Genomic DNA, 18,112 nt, shown 5'->3' with positions numbered 1-18,112 from the left:
CCAAACTCTTATATTTGTTGTTGCAAATATAACCTTCAGGACCCTACTTTCAATTAACTCTTCATTTTCATTTCATTTTCGTTTCATTGTTTTTTGAAAAGGGTTGTAAGTGTAAATGTGGATAAGTTCTAATGTTCTCAAGAAAACAACTTTTGGGTTGTTGTTTTTTTAACTCTGAAAGAGGGGACAATGGAGGTCTCTCCTCAGTTGTTATTATAATCACTTTTTTAAGTGTTGAGTTTTGAAGAAACTACTGAGATGTACATCTGAAATAATGTTTATTATTGTGTTGCTGCAGGAAACAAAATACGAGATGTATTACTTGACTTCGATGCAGCTGCTTTCATTTTGCCTTTTTTTTTAAATGTTTTTTTTATTAGTTGTGTGCATTGACTTTGCAGACTGGACGTGTGAAAAATGAAACAAAATCACAGAGTACAGTAACATAAACATTCACAAATACACTAAATAGATAAGTAAAACAGCCATTTACGAAAATGCACACTTATTTTGCCAACATAAATCATCATAGACGATGGAGATCATATTTTACTAGGGTTTGTGTGTGTGTGAGTGATTTTAAGAGATCATTTACTTCTAGAAAAAAATCAACCAATAATAAATAATGTGATGTATGTGTATTTGTACGTATGTGTTCAAGTACATGTCTATACTTATAGATATCTATTACTTACATAGTAGTAGAATAGTTGAAATGTATTACTTGCATATTTCCACAACCCTGTATCCATAATACATACTGTGTATGCGTGTACATAGAACCTCAGCTACCGTTGTATATATTGTATTGCATTGTATATTGTATTATCTTATTTATTTTGTATTTCTTGACTTTACATTCTTGGTTTACTCTTTTTATTCTTCTGCTATCTGTACCTGAGCTGTGGTAAAGTACACATTTCCCTGCCGTGTGTATTTTGTAGTTTGGGGGGGGGGGTATAGCAAAACAGATCGATAGGCTTTTTGGTTGAGTTTTATCTCATAAAATATTAACATTAAAGTGAATTACGCCTAAATATTTTTTTAGTCCTACTCTAAAAGATTCTATTCTTACTTAAAATCCTGTCTCGTACTATATTGAATATACCATAGCATTTATGCATTTCCATGCGGTTTACTGCAGTAATAAGACTTTTAATCACATTTATAGCGCTTGTGATTACATTTAAAGTGATTGGGTAAACCCGCAGCACGTGACCGCCCTTCGACAGGAGTTTCTCCGACAGCTGAGCAGCAGCTAAATGCGTCTTTTCACCTGTAACATCGATCCTTTTCAAGTCCTGTAAGACCGCGATTCTCAAAAAATGGGAGACAAGAAGAGTCCCACGAGGTAAAACTTTCACTAGTGTGTTTGAATTTAGACTTAAACGGACAATTCGTGAAGGCAAAGCACCGTGAATGGATGAAGCCGTTTTACTGAAGTGTTCATGGCGGCTGGCTGCTGGTTTAATACGGGGCAACTGTCTGTGTCAAGTGAAGACTCGCTTTGCTTCACTGACTGCCTTCTGAGCAGAAACTACTTCCTCGAAGGGTTAATTTCCACCAGCGGTAACCTTAGTCGCACACGTAGTTGGTGAAATCACCATTCCCGCTGTAAAACTGCCACTGTCCCTCTGTTTTTGTTTTGTTTCTGTCTGAAGGCCAAAGCGGCAATCGAAGCCCTCCTCCGACGATGGTTACTGGGACTGCAGCGTGTGCACATTCAGGAACAGCGCTGAGGCGTTCAAGTGCATGATGTGTGATGTCAGAAAAGGCACGTCAACTCGGTAAGAAAAACTGGACCTACCCCATAACTGCTTTAATTACCCACAGCTGTGCGAAACCTCATTCACGTAGTCGCTTTTCATTCTTTCCTTTTTTCCCCAATTTTTTTCTTTTTTACATTTGTGATGTTGACGCGTGACAACTTTATTTAGGCGTTTTTATTGGTGGCTGGGCTTATGACCTTAGTATTTCCCTTTGTTTTGTTTTATTACATTCAATTGAATTATACTTTAATTTGTAGTTGTAATATTGTGTCCACCTCATTCATAGTACAGAGGACACACCAAATTTTAATTATCTCTCATTATGGTACAGCTCTACAGCCTTACATAACCTTCCAAAATACTTAAATCAGAATAAAGCCAACCACTCTCCAATCAGATCAATATTTAACACATTGTCAGACTATGTCATATACTATATGACATATAGTATAATATGTCAATGTCATAGGCCCGTATGAGGAAGCAGGATTTCAATTTATTGGGGGGGGTTGGGTAGCTTTAAATAGGCTAAATTTTATTAGTCCTTTTTGTTCCAGTCTTTTTGACCAAAGCATTTGAAATCTTACCTATTGTGTCTGGTAGTCTACAGTTATTTTTTTATCTCACATCGCTGATTTTTTTCTAAAATTATAGTCTACTCTTCCTTTTGTACATCAACCGCTCAGTTGAAGTGTGACTGCCAGATCACAATGCCACCCCTTTCATGTAAGCACGCTTATACCTAAATCAGGAAACCTTGGACTAAATTTAGCAAGTTGATAATCAGTTTCCTGTGACCACTTATCTTGATCACCATTGTTAGGATAACTGAAATTAGGTAACGGATGGATACCATGGGTATGTTGAACTTGCTTCATAGTACTTTCCAGTTTCTACACTGGCCATGTGTCTGCAGGTGTAAACATAAAGCATAGGGTTTGTTCCTTGTAGGAAAGACTACAGAGGAAGAAAATTAATTGCAAAGGTGAGACTGTAAATGTATTTGCTTGGACCAAGAGTCAGGTCAATCCATTACTGAAGGTTACATAGAAGTCTAAAGACATCATGGCAAAATTAGATTGAGAATTGTCACAAAACAAATTCCACAGTGTATTAGAATTGTAACAAGTGCCTTTTTCACTGCCAAATGAAGCCATGGCAATTTGAAGAAGTAGTGAGAGAACAGCAAAAAGTCGCTAAATTTTCAGAGATTAAATTCTGTTGTGGGCGTGAACAGACAAGTCGTCATTCCTATTATACTTCTTAGAAGTCCACCTGATAGGGTGCAAGCGTGCGGCTGTCTGTGTCATTATAGTAAAACTAAAACGTGGCTGTACCATGAGAGCAAAACTCTTTACACGTTTTCCCAGCTGATGTAGACTGAAAGGTTCTTGGTGGAGAAGGAGGGTCTACAGTTGTTGCTCTGTAAAATACATTGCAGAGTTTATCAGAAATGTATATGAATCTGTGAATTCAATCACTGTCGTTTATGTAATATTCTATCTTTTTGTTCCAATGCTCCAGTTAAGCTTCAGCAGTTTAAGATTAAACCTTTGAATGATTCTACTTGCTTGGATAACATCAACTTGTGGAGCCCATTTTAACACACTGATGACAAGAGTTTAACACAAATTTGTTTTAATTACCTAATACACACAGTCAAGCAGTCTAAACCTCTCACTCACCCGACTTACTGGTTGAGTGATCTAAATATTCAGTTTAATTTTATTTATGTTGTACCAAATCACAACAACAGTCACCTCAAAGCATAAGAATATTACAAGGTAAAGACCCTACAATAATACAGAGAAAATCTCAACAATTAGGTAATCCTCCAGGAGCAAGCACTTGGCAACAGTAGGAAAGGAAAAACTCAGTTTTAATAGGAAGAAATCTCAGACAGAACAAGGCTCAGAGAGGGGCAGACATCTCCGTCGACAGGTTGGGGGGTCAGGGGAGGAAGACAGGGCATTAGTGACACTGTGGAAGAGAGGCAGAGATTAATAATTGATATAACTCCAAGTTTTTGTTTTTTTTTTTGTTGTTTTTTTTTGTTTTTTTAGAAAACCCCGGCCTGTTTCTCAGCTGGTTGCACAGCAAGTAAATCAGCAGTTTCCCCCACCAACACATCCCAAAAAGGAGAAGAAAGAAAAATCAGAGAAAGACAAAAGTGATAAAGAACCTACACTGAAAAAGAAGGGCTATAAAAAGATGAGGTAAAGAATTTGTTTTCCAAAGAAATCAATGAATGGGTCACTCTATTTAGTAATCCTTGATTTATTTTCTTTTTTGCTTTTCCTTTTCTTTTGCTACTGAAATGTTTTTTTACCCTTTAAGCTGTACTTAGACCCCATTTGTTTTGGGTTGCTTCAACAGGCCAAGGTTAAAAAACATAGACAGGAGCAGCGCCCAGCATCTGGAGGTCACAGTTGGAGACTTGACTGTAATAATCACAGACTTTAAGGAGAAAGCCAAACCCACATCCACTCCAGTAACCACTGCCTCAGGAGACCAACACAATCTGAGCGGCTCAAGTTCTGATAATACTGAACGAGGTGTCTCCAGATGCTCTTCGCCCCGTGGGGAAAGCTCGTCAGTTAACGGAGAGACTCACTAACATCCACAGCCCTGGTCAGCACAACCCATTCTCCTGCACTCTCAACAACCTCAGTCAGAGATTAAACTTCAAAATGCACATTATTTTAATAATACTATATATGCCACTATGATAGCATTCACTTTTTTTCCCCAGTGCCTTCCAATAGTAAAACAATTCAGGAGTCAATATGTAAGGTGTCTGCTTGGTTCAAAGACCTGTTGCAGCAAAATCTATCATGATGAACTGAGAAAAGGAACTGTAGCATTAAATCCTGGACGTCAGAGGAACTGCGCCACGTGCTGTGGCAACTTGCATTTAACACCTCAGTGTCACACAAGCATCGCTTTCAGTTTGTCGTTACAGCACAGATTAAATGATGTATTGTGGAAGAAATGTGTCTTCATCTCACAATTGTAGCTCATCCTCTGAAAATTGTTGTGTTTTGCACTTAATGTCAACCTTTGTTGATGAGAATGTTTCTGGGTTTTTTTGTTGTTGTTGTTTTTTTTTTAAAAAAAAAAAGCATTATAATTTTACCATTATCATAAATCATAACACTGTTGGTTTTTCTGGCCTTATCCGGCTGTCATTGTTTTTAATCCCGTTGAATGCAATAAATGTTTACTGTGTAACTTTTTAGTACAAATATTGATGAGCTATTCTCGGTATGCTTCTCCTTCACTTGGTAGAGTTGAGCATGATCTAATCTATAGACTGGTTTATATTGTAAAATGATGTTGAATAAAGTAAGTTGTAGATATTTGGCTATTTTTGTTTTTAATGATCAAAAAGAACTTAAATAAATTTCTGCAGTTAATGAACACAAATGCAATTTTGAGATGCTTTCATCTTTCCACCTGTTTATTCACACCCGCACGCACACACACGCCTCCCTGCTTTTCAGAGAAGTATTGCACATTTGACACGGATATAAAATATGGCGCATTAATGCATTAAAAATACTGCTTATACACCAGTAACTACAGGAGATTTAAATATGTACCACCACTTCATAAAGGAGACTATTTTGTCTAAGCTTTTAAGTTTAAAACTTCATTATTCGTGTATTCAGTTGGCGCTTTGAGCGTTCCCTGAATTTCGTTCAAGAAGGAATGATACTGATTGTAGAATCGTTATGGGTTTTTGGTTTTTTTTCTACAATGTGTGCTGTAATTGTGAATGACTCCACCTCTGCCCTGCATGTGCCACTTACTACTGTAAACTGTGGCGCAGTGTGGGTACATGGCTGATAAGACAAAACACGTGTAACAGAAGTGGGTGGGGCTGAAACTGTAAACACCAACTGTGCCTGTCTGCTTACTTTCTGACTTAATAATGCGATAAAGTAGCTAGCTGGTGATATGTCGTGTGATAGCTAGCTAAGCTTAACATGAAAATGTTTCTTTAACCTATAAAATCTGAAGCGCAAGATGCGATGCTATCTTCACACATTTCTCCTGTGCATGATCTTCGTCTTCTTTTCCTTTTTGTATGTGTTCAATCAGCTAGCCTCCACCTTAGAGGACAGAGACGGGTGGACAGTAAAAGAACACGGAATACCCGGCAGGAAAAGTCATGACACCGGGCACCTTCTCAGGAAAAGGCCAGGCCTGGAAGGCCTCCGAGACCGCGAAGAAGGGCTTGACAGGTAGCTTAGCTAGCTGTGTCAACCAATTTTACACTTAAACTACAAAAATTAGTAGAAGTTAGCTTTACCTGTTTGTTACAGCTTCATTTGCACCTTTAGCATATCGCTGCAGTTTAACGTTAGTTTACTTGCTTCAGCTAGCGTGTACGAGCCGATACATGTATTGTAAAACCTAGTTTACGTTAGCCAGCTACCAAACAAATAGTAATTTGGCGTGTTTTGGATAAGTTAAAAAGGTTCAGTGTTTTAGTTGTGCTGTTTTTCACCACATAATCTGAAAACAACCATTAGCTACCACCTGTTAGCTTGCTAGATAACCGATAAGCTTAAGGTTAGCTTTAGGCTGGATTTAAAGAACCGCCACATGTTAAACAAATCTTAATGAAAATCGCAAAACACTACTGATATCCGAGAGAGAGATTTGATTCTGAGGATCCAAAAGATGATGTTTCTATTCTGTCAGGTGTAAGTCACAGTCAGTTTCTTACTGGAATCCATATTGGAGACTGCCTGCTGATGTTTGTGGAGTGAACTGCTTATTGGAATCATCTTTTAGGTATGCCTGATTTTGTGAAACTATGAATGATACATGTTGCAATAATCAACTGCCTCCAGCTTTACACTTTTCACCTACTTCGTAGATCCACAGTTCAGAGTACATGCTTGATAACTGCTGCATCCACAGTGTTCTGTGTGACTGTTTTTGAGTTTTTGCATTCCTGCTACTAGCACAGCATTAAAGCATTAAATCTTTCATTTTATGTATAATAAAAGGTTTTTTGTGGTATAATTTAATCAAGGCTGGAAACAACCAGTTCAAATTTGAGGTCTGAATAAAATATAACATTTTGCTTATTGTATTTGTGTTAATGGGCTTTCCATACAGTAAACATTTCTGTGCATACATGGAAATGATTGAATATGACAGGCTACATTCATTATGTCCAAACGTGAAAGCAGTAATTCACAAGAAGCACTTGAAGGCAGCAAAAAGTATGAATGACTGTTCTCTTCTGAGTCCCTCTGTTAAATCTAATGACAGTTCCAATCCTACAGGGCTGAGTACCAGTCAGCCGAGACTCACTTTTTCTTTTGCACTTGCCAGTGTATCCATTCTAATGTAAAAATAAACACCTAAATTTTTTTCTTCTTCCACCTCTCTCTTGACTCTTAGTGAGCGGTCAAACTCTGCAGTGAAGGCAGAAAGCAGGGATGAGAGGAGTCACCTGGCTGTTGTGGCCTGTGGCCCCAGGCTAGAGGAAACAATCACCATGTTGAAGTCTGCTGTTCTCTTCAGCAAAAAGCCTCTGCACTTTTACATCTTTGCTGATGATGAACTTCACAAGAGTTTCAGAAACACTGTAAGCATATGTGGTTTCATTTGCTATGTTTCTCAACCCATCTCAACTCATAGCCCAACTGTTCCTTTGGAGTTTTTTTTATTCATGCTGTGCAACTTCACAACAATGGTCATCTCAGGCCCCTTTACAGTACAGAGAAATCTTTAATTGTGTTTGAGAAAACACTTGGAAACCAGCAAGTAAAAAACAAACAAACAAAAAGGATTAGCGTTACTAAATGTATCTTGAAAGGTATCCTAGCAGCCTTGGCCTGTAGAAACATACCTGAGGATTAATTCAGAGTCACCTTAGCGAGCTATAACAATACAAGGCTCAACAGATCTATGGCTTTTTGGCAGCTTAGCTACAATGCTATAAAGAAACCTGAGGTTGGTCTTGTTTTCCGGTGGAAATACCAGGTTTCCATGGCAGGTAACTTTTGTCACTTTCTGTTCCTGTTTTCAAGATATCTGCTTTAAAACAGCAGTCCCCAACCGTTTTTGCGCCACAGACTCGTTTATGTCCAACTATTTTTTCACTGAGTGGCCTTTAAGGTGTCGTGGATAAATACAACAAAATAAAACCAGTACCAAAAAAATTTTATTCATAACACATGGGAAAAGACCCAGGGAAACAGAGCTAATGATAAAAAAAACATAATGATAAAAACGCGGAAAACCATAAATTTCACACCCGAGCCTCAACTCTCGCAGCCCAGTACCAAACAACTCACAGACTCGTACCAGTCCAGGGGTTGGGGGCCGCTGCTTAAAAACACACATTTGCAAACTGTATCAAGGAGCTAGTCTTCTACAATTCATTGTTTTCAGAGGAGAAACAGCATTAAGTGTCCAGTTATGACTAAGTAAGGAAGAAAGTAAAGTCTTTACCCAGTTTTTGGTGCTTTTTGTTCTAAAGACAAAGATGCATAATGAATGAAAGAGCTCAAAAAGAGATGCAATTAAACATTAGTGCTTTTCTGTTTTTTGTTTGGTTTTTTTTATTTTTTCAGCTGGAATCGTGGCCTCGGAGAGTTCGGGCAAGGTTTAATTCCAGCATCTACCCTATCACTTTTCCCAAGGAGAATGCAAGAGAATGGAAGAAACTCTTCAAACCCTGTGCCTCTCAGAGGCTTTTTCTGCCAGTAGGTATCTTTTTACATTCAGATAGCTTAATACAGTAATGCTTTTTCAGAATATACTAATCTTTTTTTTCTATATGTCTTTTGCAGCTGATTCTGAAGGAGGTAGACTCCTTGCTTTATGTAGATACAGACATTATTTTTCTGCAGCCAGTAGAAGACATGTGGGCTCTGCTTTCTCAGTTCAATTCAAGGCAATTAGCTGCCATGGCTCCAGAACATGAGGAACCACGTATCGGCTGGTACAATCGTTTTGCCCGCCACCCTTACTACGGCAAGACAGGCATCAACTCAGGGGTCATGCTCATGAACATGACACGCCTCAGGGAAAAATTTTTCAAGGTAAAGATAAATCTGTTGCTTATTAACCAGCCTAATGGTTATACCGCATTGTGTCATGATATATGTGAAAGTGTATCAGCTATTAAAAAGGGTTTGGTCATGATATACATTTATTTGTATTTGTTTTAAATGTTATATACCTATGTGGTATGTGACTTTTGTTGCCATGATGCCAGCTCTCTCTTGGAAATGAGATTTTTAATCTGAATGAGATTTTTTACCTGGATAAATAAAGGATTAATAAAATGGCCTTTAATATACAATATCTAAATAAGTACTGTTTTTAAAACAAGGACTGCATTAGGCATGTTTTTCTCAATTCCGTGTTAGTTTTGCATTTTGACTGAAACCTCTAGAGCTGTCTAATGTTCTTAAATCCTTAGAAGTAGCTGTTCTGCACCACTAAAATTGACCAGCTGAGGTCACTCTTGTAATTCAATGCTAAAGCTTCCTAGAGAGCTCGCTGACAGACAGTCCCTTTCCTTTGCGTGGATGGGAAGTGTTCCCCAATTGATTGATTGGCTAAAATGGCATGTTTATGGTTTCTAGAATCAAAATGACACACATCCCTTCTGCGTTTTGTCGTTCCAGAATGACATGACAACAGTTACACTAAAGTGGGAGGAAATGTTGATGCCCCTTCTCCAGAAGTATAAGCTCAACATCACCTGGGGTGATCAGGACCTTCTTAATATCATATTCCACCATAACCCAGGTTAGTGCAACCACATACATGGCGTTATTGTGTGTCATGATAGTTAAGTCAGACCAGCAGACAAAGATTAATTAAAGAAGCTTCTTCTTTTGGATGTTTACTGTCAAGTACAAATTTCAGGGATTTCAATGGTTTTCTTTTGAATCATTGTCAACCCACTCATCTTACTGTGTTACAGAAAGCCTGTATATGTTTCCCTGCCAGTGGAACTACCGTCCAGACCACTGTATCTATGGCAGCAACTGTCAACAGGCTGAACAAGAAGGTGTCTTTATTCTCCATGGTAACAGAGGAGTTTATCATGACGACAAACAGCCAGCATTTCGAGCTGTCTATGAAGCAATTCAGAAGGTACGGGCATCTTCACAGAAGTCTACCTTACCTTACAAGGGGAACAAATATTCAAGTGTCCTTCCTTCTTACGGAAAACTCTGTTCAGTGAAGTATATGAGACACAGCATGCAAGAAAGTCAGCCAAAGACGCAGATTGAGAATCCAAGCTGTACACTAAAGTAGCTAAGAAATGTTGCTACAAAGAACAGCTGCACTTATTGTCAGTGTTTCAGTGGTTCACAGTTTGCAAATATCCCTCAAAACTATGTCAAGAAATGTAATTTATTGAACGGTTTCCGAAGCACAGACTCCAAATAAACAGCAAATATTTTGCCCCGAGTCTTCATCAAGGAAACCTCTCGGCTGCGAGGGTAAACCCCCTGCTCGGGACAGCCGCACACGCCTGGGGGTGGGACCTGGCAGTCAGCCAGTGAAATTTGCCCGTTCAGTGGTGCTGCCGACTCTTCCATCTTTGGCTTGGGGCGTTAACGTTGTGTGGATTGTGATCGATCAGTGGTTTCTTGTAAACCTAATGGGGTTTTTATCAGAAGTTTAATCATTTAGAAACACGTTACAAGTGTCTGTTTATTTCTTGGAATCTTTAAACCGCAATCATTCAAAGAACAGACACAGTTTTAATTCATAGAAAATAAACAGATCATGAAATCATTTTTATTTGCATGTTAATTTAGAAGTTTTCAAATGTAAGAAATATTTTAAAAAATCAAATATGAAAATTAGCCACATATCTGAAGGTATTAAAACATTTATTCTTCCAAAGTTATTTCAAACACATTCTTGAAATAACTGACTGGAAAAAGTTAGAAGATATTTAATATATCATGGGACATGTTTATTCTTGTGAGAAATTGCTTTTTGAGGGCAGTTTTGTAGGAAGACCAGATTATTTTGGAGAAACATTTGCCAGTTATTACATTATCAATAAGCACTGCAGGTCAGTGCTTTTCTCTTATAGATGCTTCCATCCACGAGTGCTTAATCAATAGCCTGTTAAACATTTTCATCATCCTGTCTTTGGTCTTCCAAACCAGGCATGTCGGCTCCATCCAGTTTTAGTCAGTGAAACGGTTGCTTGGTATCCTATTAACTGCAAGGTTAAAAATTCAAGCCAAAGTTGTTGCTTCTCAACATTTAAGGCATTTATTCAAACATTTTCACATGCAGTTTAGACAAAGAGGTCATTTCACTTAGATTTTATACCACTGTGAACACAAATGCCTGACAAATCTACGCAAAGCTGAATTTATTTAACTACTATTGAATGTGGCTGCTTTCCAGAAAAAGGCTTTTTGTCACTTTGTCCACAAATTGGGTGAAAGGACTGAAACCAATTGTCTGTCAATATTTTTCACTTTGTTAAGACTGACTGTATATCTTTAAATACAGGTCACAAACATGTATTTTAACCATCTAGATCATTTCTTCAGGGTTGTGAAGATTTACAGCTCCTCTGGCTATGCTGTGTTTGGGGTTTTTTATGTAATGGAAGACTCATGTCACAGAGTGTGATTTTTTTTTTTTTCTTTTTTTTTTTTGTTCGGCACTGATTACACAAACAGTGTACACCAATCAGGCTTTAACACTGTGAGCACTGACAGGTGAAGTGAATGACACTAACAGTTTCTTTCAAGCCAGCAGAGGCAGTGTGATGCTCTGTGCAATGTTCTGCTGGGAAACCTTGGTTTCTGCCATCCAAGTGACTGTCACTTTGACATGTACTTAAGCAATACAGCAGACATTGTAAGCTCGTCATGGAAATGGCATTTCCTGGTGGCTGTGTCTTCTTTCAGCAGGATAATGTGCCCTGCCACAATACAAAAGTGGTTCAGGAATAGTTTGAGGTGCGTAATGACTTTAGGGGTTGACTTGGCCTCCAGAACTCAATCTATTCGCGCATCTGTGGGATGTACTGGACAAACAAGTCTGATCCATACAGGACCCACCTTTTAAAGGATGTGTTGCTAACATCTTGGTGTTAGATACCACAGCACACCTTCAGGGGTCAAGTGGACTCCGTGTCTCGATAGGTCTGGCCTCTTTCTGGCAGCAAAATATTAGGCAGGTGGTCATAATGTTATGCCTAATCAGTGTATGTTCGTAGGATTAGTCTGTTTTTGGGTTTTTTGGTATTTTTTGGGCGTTTTGATGTAAATAACATAGGTGTGATTTTTACCTGTTTGAAACAACTGGCTAGGTCTGATTTTGATTTAACACCTGTAAAAAGTGTCAACATAGCATCTTTAAGTCTGGACACAGGACACCACCTGGAAATAAAGACTGAACAAAAAAGCACCTGGAAACTTGAAATGTGTTTAAGCTTATAGGCCTTGAAAGGCTAAAATGCAGCACTTGTATCATTAGTGAGCAAGCAGAAGAGCCTGAGAGCTCTTTCACTGTTTTGCTGGCAGCTCCCCTGCGATCTGCTCATTTTGATTTCAGCTTACCGTTCAACATGCAGGCAGCTATTGGGGGGAGCAAGGGAAGCTTCATTAGCTGGTCTCCATCCATTACCGCCACAGGGCCGAGCCAGGCCGCTATCAGTGCGGGCAATGTTCTCAGCCATTAAGAAAACGAGCAGGCTTCATTATGGGGGCACTCGGTCCTCATGCTTCCATCAGTCTCTCAGACAGCACAGAAACACATACAGCACATACCATATCCACAAGGTTTTAGGAGGCAGAGGAGTGCTGCGGATTCTCGTTAGTAAGCAAAAAGTTGAGAAGATGTTTCTAAGATAAAGGGCCGTGTTTCACAGTCGCTGTATTGGAAGAGAGATCTGAAGATCTTTTAAAAATGATTCTCCTTTTGTTTTTATCTTTAGCTGTTCTGCTCAAGTTTTCTTTTCTTTTTTTTTTTATCAGAGCGTTCAGTTGCTTCAGCTCCACAGTCTCCTCCCACTTTGTTCCCACTCCAGTCTTTTGAGGCTATCATCCCAAAGCTCGGCGCAGGCAATTCTCGAACAAACTCTAATTTCGATCCAACCGAGACCCCCTTAGTCAGCCTAGTTCCCAAGGCAGGCTCTCTCTCAGCCAGCAGAGGAGCTTGCAATAAAGGGCACTACCATTACCCAGCCAAGCCCACAGAAGAGTTGTAAAATTTTTAGTGCTGATGCTAGTTTGAGACATCATGATGGCTGTGTGGACAACGCACCCGCCACATCCACATAAAAATCAATAGGAGGCTGTTAATGGTATTTTATTGCCTTCTGCACTATATGAAAGATAATAAAGAAAGTGCGCTTTGAGTAATGTAATACTTTGCCAAACTCGAGTCAAATAAGACATTGTAAAATAGTGATTTCCCTTATTTACTCGAGCAGTAAAAGATTGGTGCACCTCAATATAAAAGTGAAAGGCACACATTCTTATTTGCATACCGTACGTGACAAAAGCCTTGGCTGCCAATATTCATTCACAGTGGAGGCTGGAAGTTTCTTTTTAAATTTTTTTCTCCCCCCCTTTGCTGTTTACTTGGCGATACAAAAGCGTACAATAATGAAGCATATCTGGAATGCAGCAGCTGTAGTTTTCCCCGACGCTGTCACGTCTTATTAAGCCCATTTGCGAATAGTTGGGGTAATAGATATTCATCACTCGAACACACTCTGAATTGACAGATACGAATCAAAAACAGAATGTTATTTTGTCTGGAAGTGACGGTGATAAATGTGGCACTTAATTCATGTGAGATGAATGTAGTTGTCATTGTGCTTTTTCTTTTCTTTAAGCTGTCACAGGAAACAACAGGTGTTAAAAACAAACACTTGTGCTGCTTTTATTTATTTATTTTAAAGGCATAAAGGCAGGAGAACGAGAAGAGCTGCATTTTAAGTTGGTGCAGCAGCCGAAAACGACGTGGGCATGGAAAGAATGCAATTAAAAGGCAGTTTTTATTGTTTCATGTCTGAAATGAGGAGTAGGAAAGCTGAACATGTTTACTTTTGATCCTAGTACCAATTCGGCGACAACTTGGAGACCTCGCTGCTTCGACCGCTGGAGACGTCGCTGCAGACAACCACCCACACCTACTGCGGCAGAGCAAGTCACTTGCTTACAAAGAGGTTAAAACAGAGCATCATGTCTGTTCAACAAGACGCCACACAGAGAAGAAGGTGATGATGGGGGTCAGCAGGTGTAACATCAAAGAAACGGTGCCTAACATCTCTTAGGTGAGACTAGCTCTTCCTTTGTTGACAGTGAGCTGGATCAAAAACAGACTCGGGTTAACAACGAGTCATCATTTGTTTACAAACAGTCTATCAAGACACTGGGAATGCAGAAGGGTAACCTGTTTTGAGATTGTATTTATTTTATTTTGTCATTTTATTCTAAAGCCAGTGTTGGTGCATATCCATCAAATGAACACAATGGGTGTTAAATGTGGTATAACTGTAGTGGACAGTGCACTGATGCCACTTTGCCCTGCAGAGATTTTTGGACTTCATGGCCAAAAAGAAAAAAATGTTTTCTGTATGTCAGACAATCAGTTTGTATTTTTGTTTTATTTTAGAAGCTACAATCACTTTTCATTTCTGTACTGATTTTTATGAATAAAAAAAGACTTATCAAGAGTATTTTATTAGATTTTTATATTCATTTCTACTCCAGTTTATTTCACAGAAAAGGGATGCTGTCATTTTCAGGTACTATTTTCTGCTACTGTAGATGAGAATGTTCTTCTGAGGAAAGCACTCATTGAGAATATTTTAAACATTTTCATCAGTATTTATTTTTGTTGGATATGTGCATCTGGAAGAAATTTTGATGTCTGTCTTAAGTTTTTAACAGGGGTCTGTCATTTCATGTACTTTGATATGGTAGTTTTCAATACGTCGTGTATTGTATATTGTCATAGCATATCTTTCTTTTCATTAACTTTACAAGTAACGACACATTGTCTTATTACGGTACAATATATGGGACTGTTGTTTTTAATTAAACCAGCTGGCATGAATGTGTATGTTAAAAAAAACCGCACAGCTGATTTAAGAAAGCAATGATTGTAACAGATGTTTGAACATTTTACTGCAAAACTGGAGTAAATATTTTAAATGCATCTCAGTTGTATGCTAAATAAATGTTTTATAAATAACACCCTAATGGTGCCCCCATTTTATTTAGGCATATATAACCAAAACACTACAGTGCTCATAAACACATTACTCATAGAAACCTAATGATCCAGTGGCCCCCGCTGAGCAAGCTCTTGGTGACCATGGTGAGGGGAAAAAACACTCCCTTTTATCAGGAAGAAGCCTGTCGCAGGACCAGGCTCGGGGAGGGTGGCCATCTGCTGTTACTGTTTGGGGTAAGAGGAAGGAGAAAAGAAGAACCTAGAGAGAGGACAAAGTCTTTGTAGTATCTGTGCTTGCGGTGGAATTCAATTGAAAATGCCATAACATTTTCAGTGTGACAAAGATTAATGGTGTGCGATTTTTAATTTGAAAGAGCCTATTGTTGATTTAAAAGTGCACAGTACACACTGTGTAAAGTATTGCAGTGAAAACTTTTCGTTTTTGTAATATGACAAGCTAATTCAGGTGTAAGTACATGACTGTGGAAAAGACGAGGCTCACGTTAGGACATTGGCTGCTTTTTCACTCATTTTCAGTTCAGCCCTCATATCTGATCTTTTTCAGATGCAATGCAATTTAAGGCAATGTATTTTGTATTCCACTAAACATTGACCAATAAATCATTCAAGCATTGAAGAAAGCCACGTAAACCCCTTGGTTTACGTGGCTTTTTAATTGCCACAGACAAAATAGAAAGTTAGCAGACTGATGCTAAACCACAGAATCTGTTCAGATTATTTTAGCTGATTTACTGAAAAAACACAGTTTGACAACCATTAATTTCAGCCTGTGGTGCTTGTTGGGGATTTTGGCAAAATTAATGAAATAATAAATGCAGAAACATAACATGCATTTCCATTTGCAAAGCAACTGGTTGATTTTTCAGCGCGACAATCATCCCAAATGCACTGCCAGCCAGGAAAACGATAACTGGACAGAAACTAGGTGAGGACACTGTCAGTCATGGATTGGCCTCTCCAGAGCCTCAACATCATTGAAATTGTGGGATCATCAGAACTGCATAAAAGACAGCCAACATCCCAAGAAGAGCTTTGAAAAAGCCTGAAGAATTATTCCTGAAGAATATGTAAGAAATGACAAGAACGCTTGCCTAAGACAGTTCTGTGTGTGTTAAAGAATAAAGGTGCTCATACCAAATATTGATTTTAGAAACATACAAATGCTGTTTTGCCAAATAATAGATCAATATATCAATGCATCCATTTCCCATTTTCCTAGAAATCTATATAAAGAAATGAAGGGTGGCTCAAGACTTTTGCACAGTACTATATGTTCGTAGCAACTGTACATCCCAAAGGTTTCATTTAAAAGATAAAGCTTTTCACTTTCATGCATTTTATTTTATATTCATTATTCAAAGTCTGTTGCATCAGCCATCATAACCACTTTGTATAAACTGTACTTGTTGCCCACTCACTCCACACAAAAACTGAGCCGTGTCCTCGAAGGCAGCAGCAAACTGAAAATAATGAATCAATGTGTGAATGTGAAGACTTCAGAAAGTGTTGTTAGAGGCCAAAAAGGAGCTGATGTGTCTGGGTCAGTAGCCCCTGGCTCTTCATTTCACAGGCAGATTGACAAACGTGCACGGCATAGGCAATAGGTCTGTGTGATGAATTTAAAGTGGTCTCCATGCCAAGAAGCGGTGAGATATATCCATTTTCTTCTGAAGTGCGCGCTGAGCGGGCAAACGTTTTCTGTGTTTAAGGAAAGAATCATGCGTTCACAAGTTTCATCAGTTAACTCTGAAGCTCAATGTCAGGATGTGAAGCTAGCTGGAACCATCAACAGATTTGCATCTCCACTGTAAAGTTGAAAGGTTTCGTTTATTTCTTTGGGAACTCATAATTGGTAGATCACTCATAACTTACTTACTTGTGGTCGATTAAAAGCCTAAAGCCTATAAATTGATTATTTATATTTTCAATATAATACAAACACAAATCACTCTCAGCATTACTGAGTTTGCTTTTTCATGTGGATGAAAGTATATATTGCACTTGGGCCTGCAAATGAAAAGAAAAAAAAAAGTCTCCAAAACCCATTTCTTTCATGAAGTGATTATACATTCGCAGAATATTTAATATTAAATACCCCAAAGTGCACCTATTAGTGAGATGGATTACAACTTCAAAAGGCAAAGCGTGATCAGTTTTTAGTAGGAAAGGCTAATGCTGCTACAGCCTGGTTGCACTCCCCCTGAGTATAATGGTGATTGAGAATGGCCTCATTCTGTTTTGGTCTAACAGGAACTGCCAATGGATTATTCATGTTATTGCTTGGAACACTTGGCCCCCGTGATGTTCAATAGCGATTTCAAGCCTGGGCATAAATTAAAACAGTCAGCGGCAAACTGGATCAACACATAGCAAAAAGGTTTATAAAATAAGCATCATGCACTCTTGGGAACTGTAAAGTTATCAATTTCATCTTTACAAGAATAAAATGTGGAGCCTGGATTAGCAATAGTTAAAGTTTTTGCAAAGTGAGTTTCAAGAGGACAGTTTTTGTGCTAAGATAATTACACCTGCTGTTGATACAGTTTATACAGCATTCCCCACTCCCAGAACTACAATTCAGTGAAATAGTCACTTAAATGTAGCCGCAAATGATGCCACTTCTACACATGCTTGTGTTATAATACTTAAAGGGTGCTTAAAGCAATGTAGAAATGAGACTGAGGATTATTTGGTGGATAAGCTACATGTGAAGATGTAGCCTTACATCTGGGACTCTCCACTGGTTGAGTCGCACGCATTGTCGCCTTTATTGTTTTAGTCATTGAATGCTTCTATGCAAGAGTAACAAAGTGGTATTAAATGAGTGTATGGGTAGGCACTATCTGGTTAAAATAAAAAGACATTAAATAAACATGTTTTAACATTTTCTTCTTCACATTGTAATATATTTTTGAATGTTTTAAACTGTTTTTAAAACAAATCTATACACATATGTATATATATTTAAAAAAATCTTATTGTTAAAGTTCAGACTCTCCAGTCGGTACTGTTGGAAGGCCCGTTTGCCTGTGTCTGAACTGCCATCTTCAGGCCTCTCTACAGATATACTATGGGGGTCCGTGTTGGGGCTACCTAGCTACTCATGTATA

General features: G+C 38.5%; 2 protein-coding genes across 3 annotated transcripts; both read left to right on the top strand.

Moving 5' to 3' along the window:
* Positions 1-1,210: 1,210 nt before the first annotated feature.
* LOC146569967 (YY1-associated factor 2-like) lies at positions 1,211-4,873 on the top strand. Its single transcript, XM_085282695.1, has 4 exons — positions 1,211-1,351; positions 1,662-1,787; positions 3,833-3,985; positions 4,146-4,873. Exons 1-4 carry the CDS (start codon positions 1,326-1,328, stop codon positions 4,384-4,386), a joined length of 546 nt encoding a protein of 181 aa, XP_085138821.1. The 5' UTR covers positions 1,211-1,325; the 3' UTR covers positions 4,387-4,873.
* Positions 4,874-5,637: 764 nt separating this feature from the next.
* On the top strand, positions 5,638-15,001 carry gxylt1a (glucoside xylosyltransferase 1a). 2 transcript variants are annotated; one of them, XM_085282693.1, is made up of 8 exons: positions 5,638-6,016; positions 6,480-6,572; positions 7,191-7,377; positions 8,369-8,500; positions 8,588-8,839; positions 9,431-9,554; positions 9,733-9,905; positions 13,859-15,001. In XM_085282693.1, exons 1-8 carry the CDS (start codon positions 5,799-5,801, stop codon positions 14,021-14,023), a joined length of 1,344 nt encoding a protein of 447 aa, XP_085138819.1. In that variant the 5' UTR covers positions 5,638-5,798; the 3' UTR covers positions 14,024-15,001. The 2 variants fall into 2 exon arrangements, with proteins under 2 accessions (XP_085138819.1, XP_085138820.1); XM_085282694.1 differs by lacking the exon at positions 6,480-6,572 and having other exon boundaries at positions 5,639-6,016.
* Positions 15,002-18,112: the final 3,111 nt, after the last annotated feature.

This window comes from Mchenga conophoros, linkage group LG7 (genome assembly GCF_057382185.1).
Source record: "Mchenga conophoros isolate Kocher_MC1m ecotype Shallow Benthic linkage group LG7, M_conophoros_male_GT1.1, whole genome shotgun sequence".
NCBI lineage: Eukaryota > Metazoa > Chordata > Actinopteri > Cichliformes > Cichlidae > Mchenga > Mchenga conophoros.
Note: the sequence above shows the minus strand (reverse complement) of the source record. Positions and strands in the feature narration are given on the sequence as shown.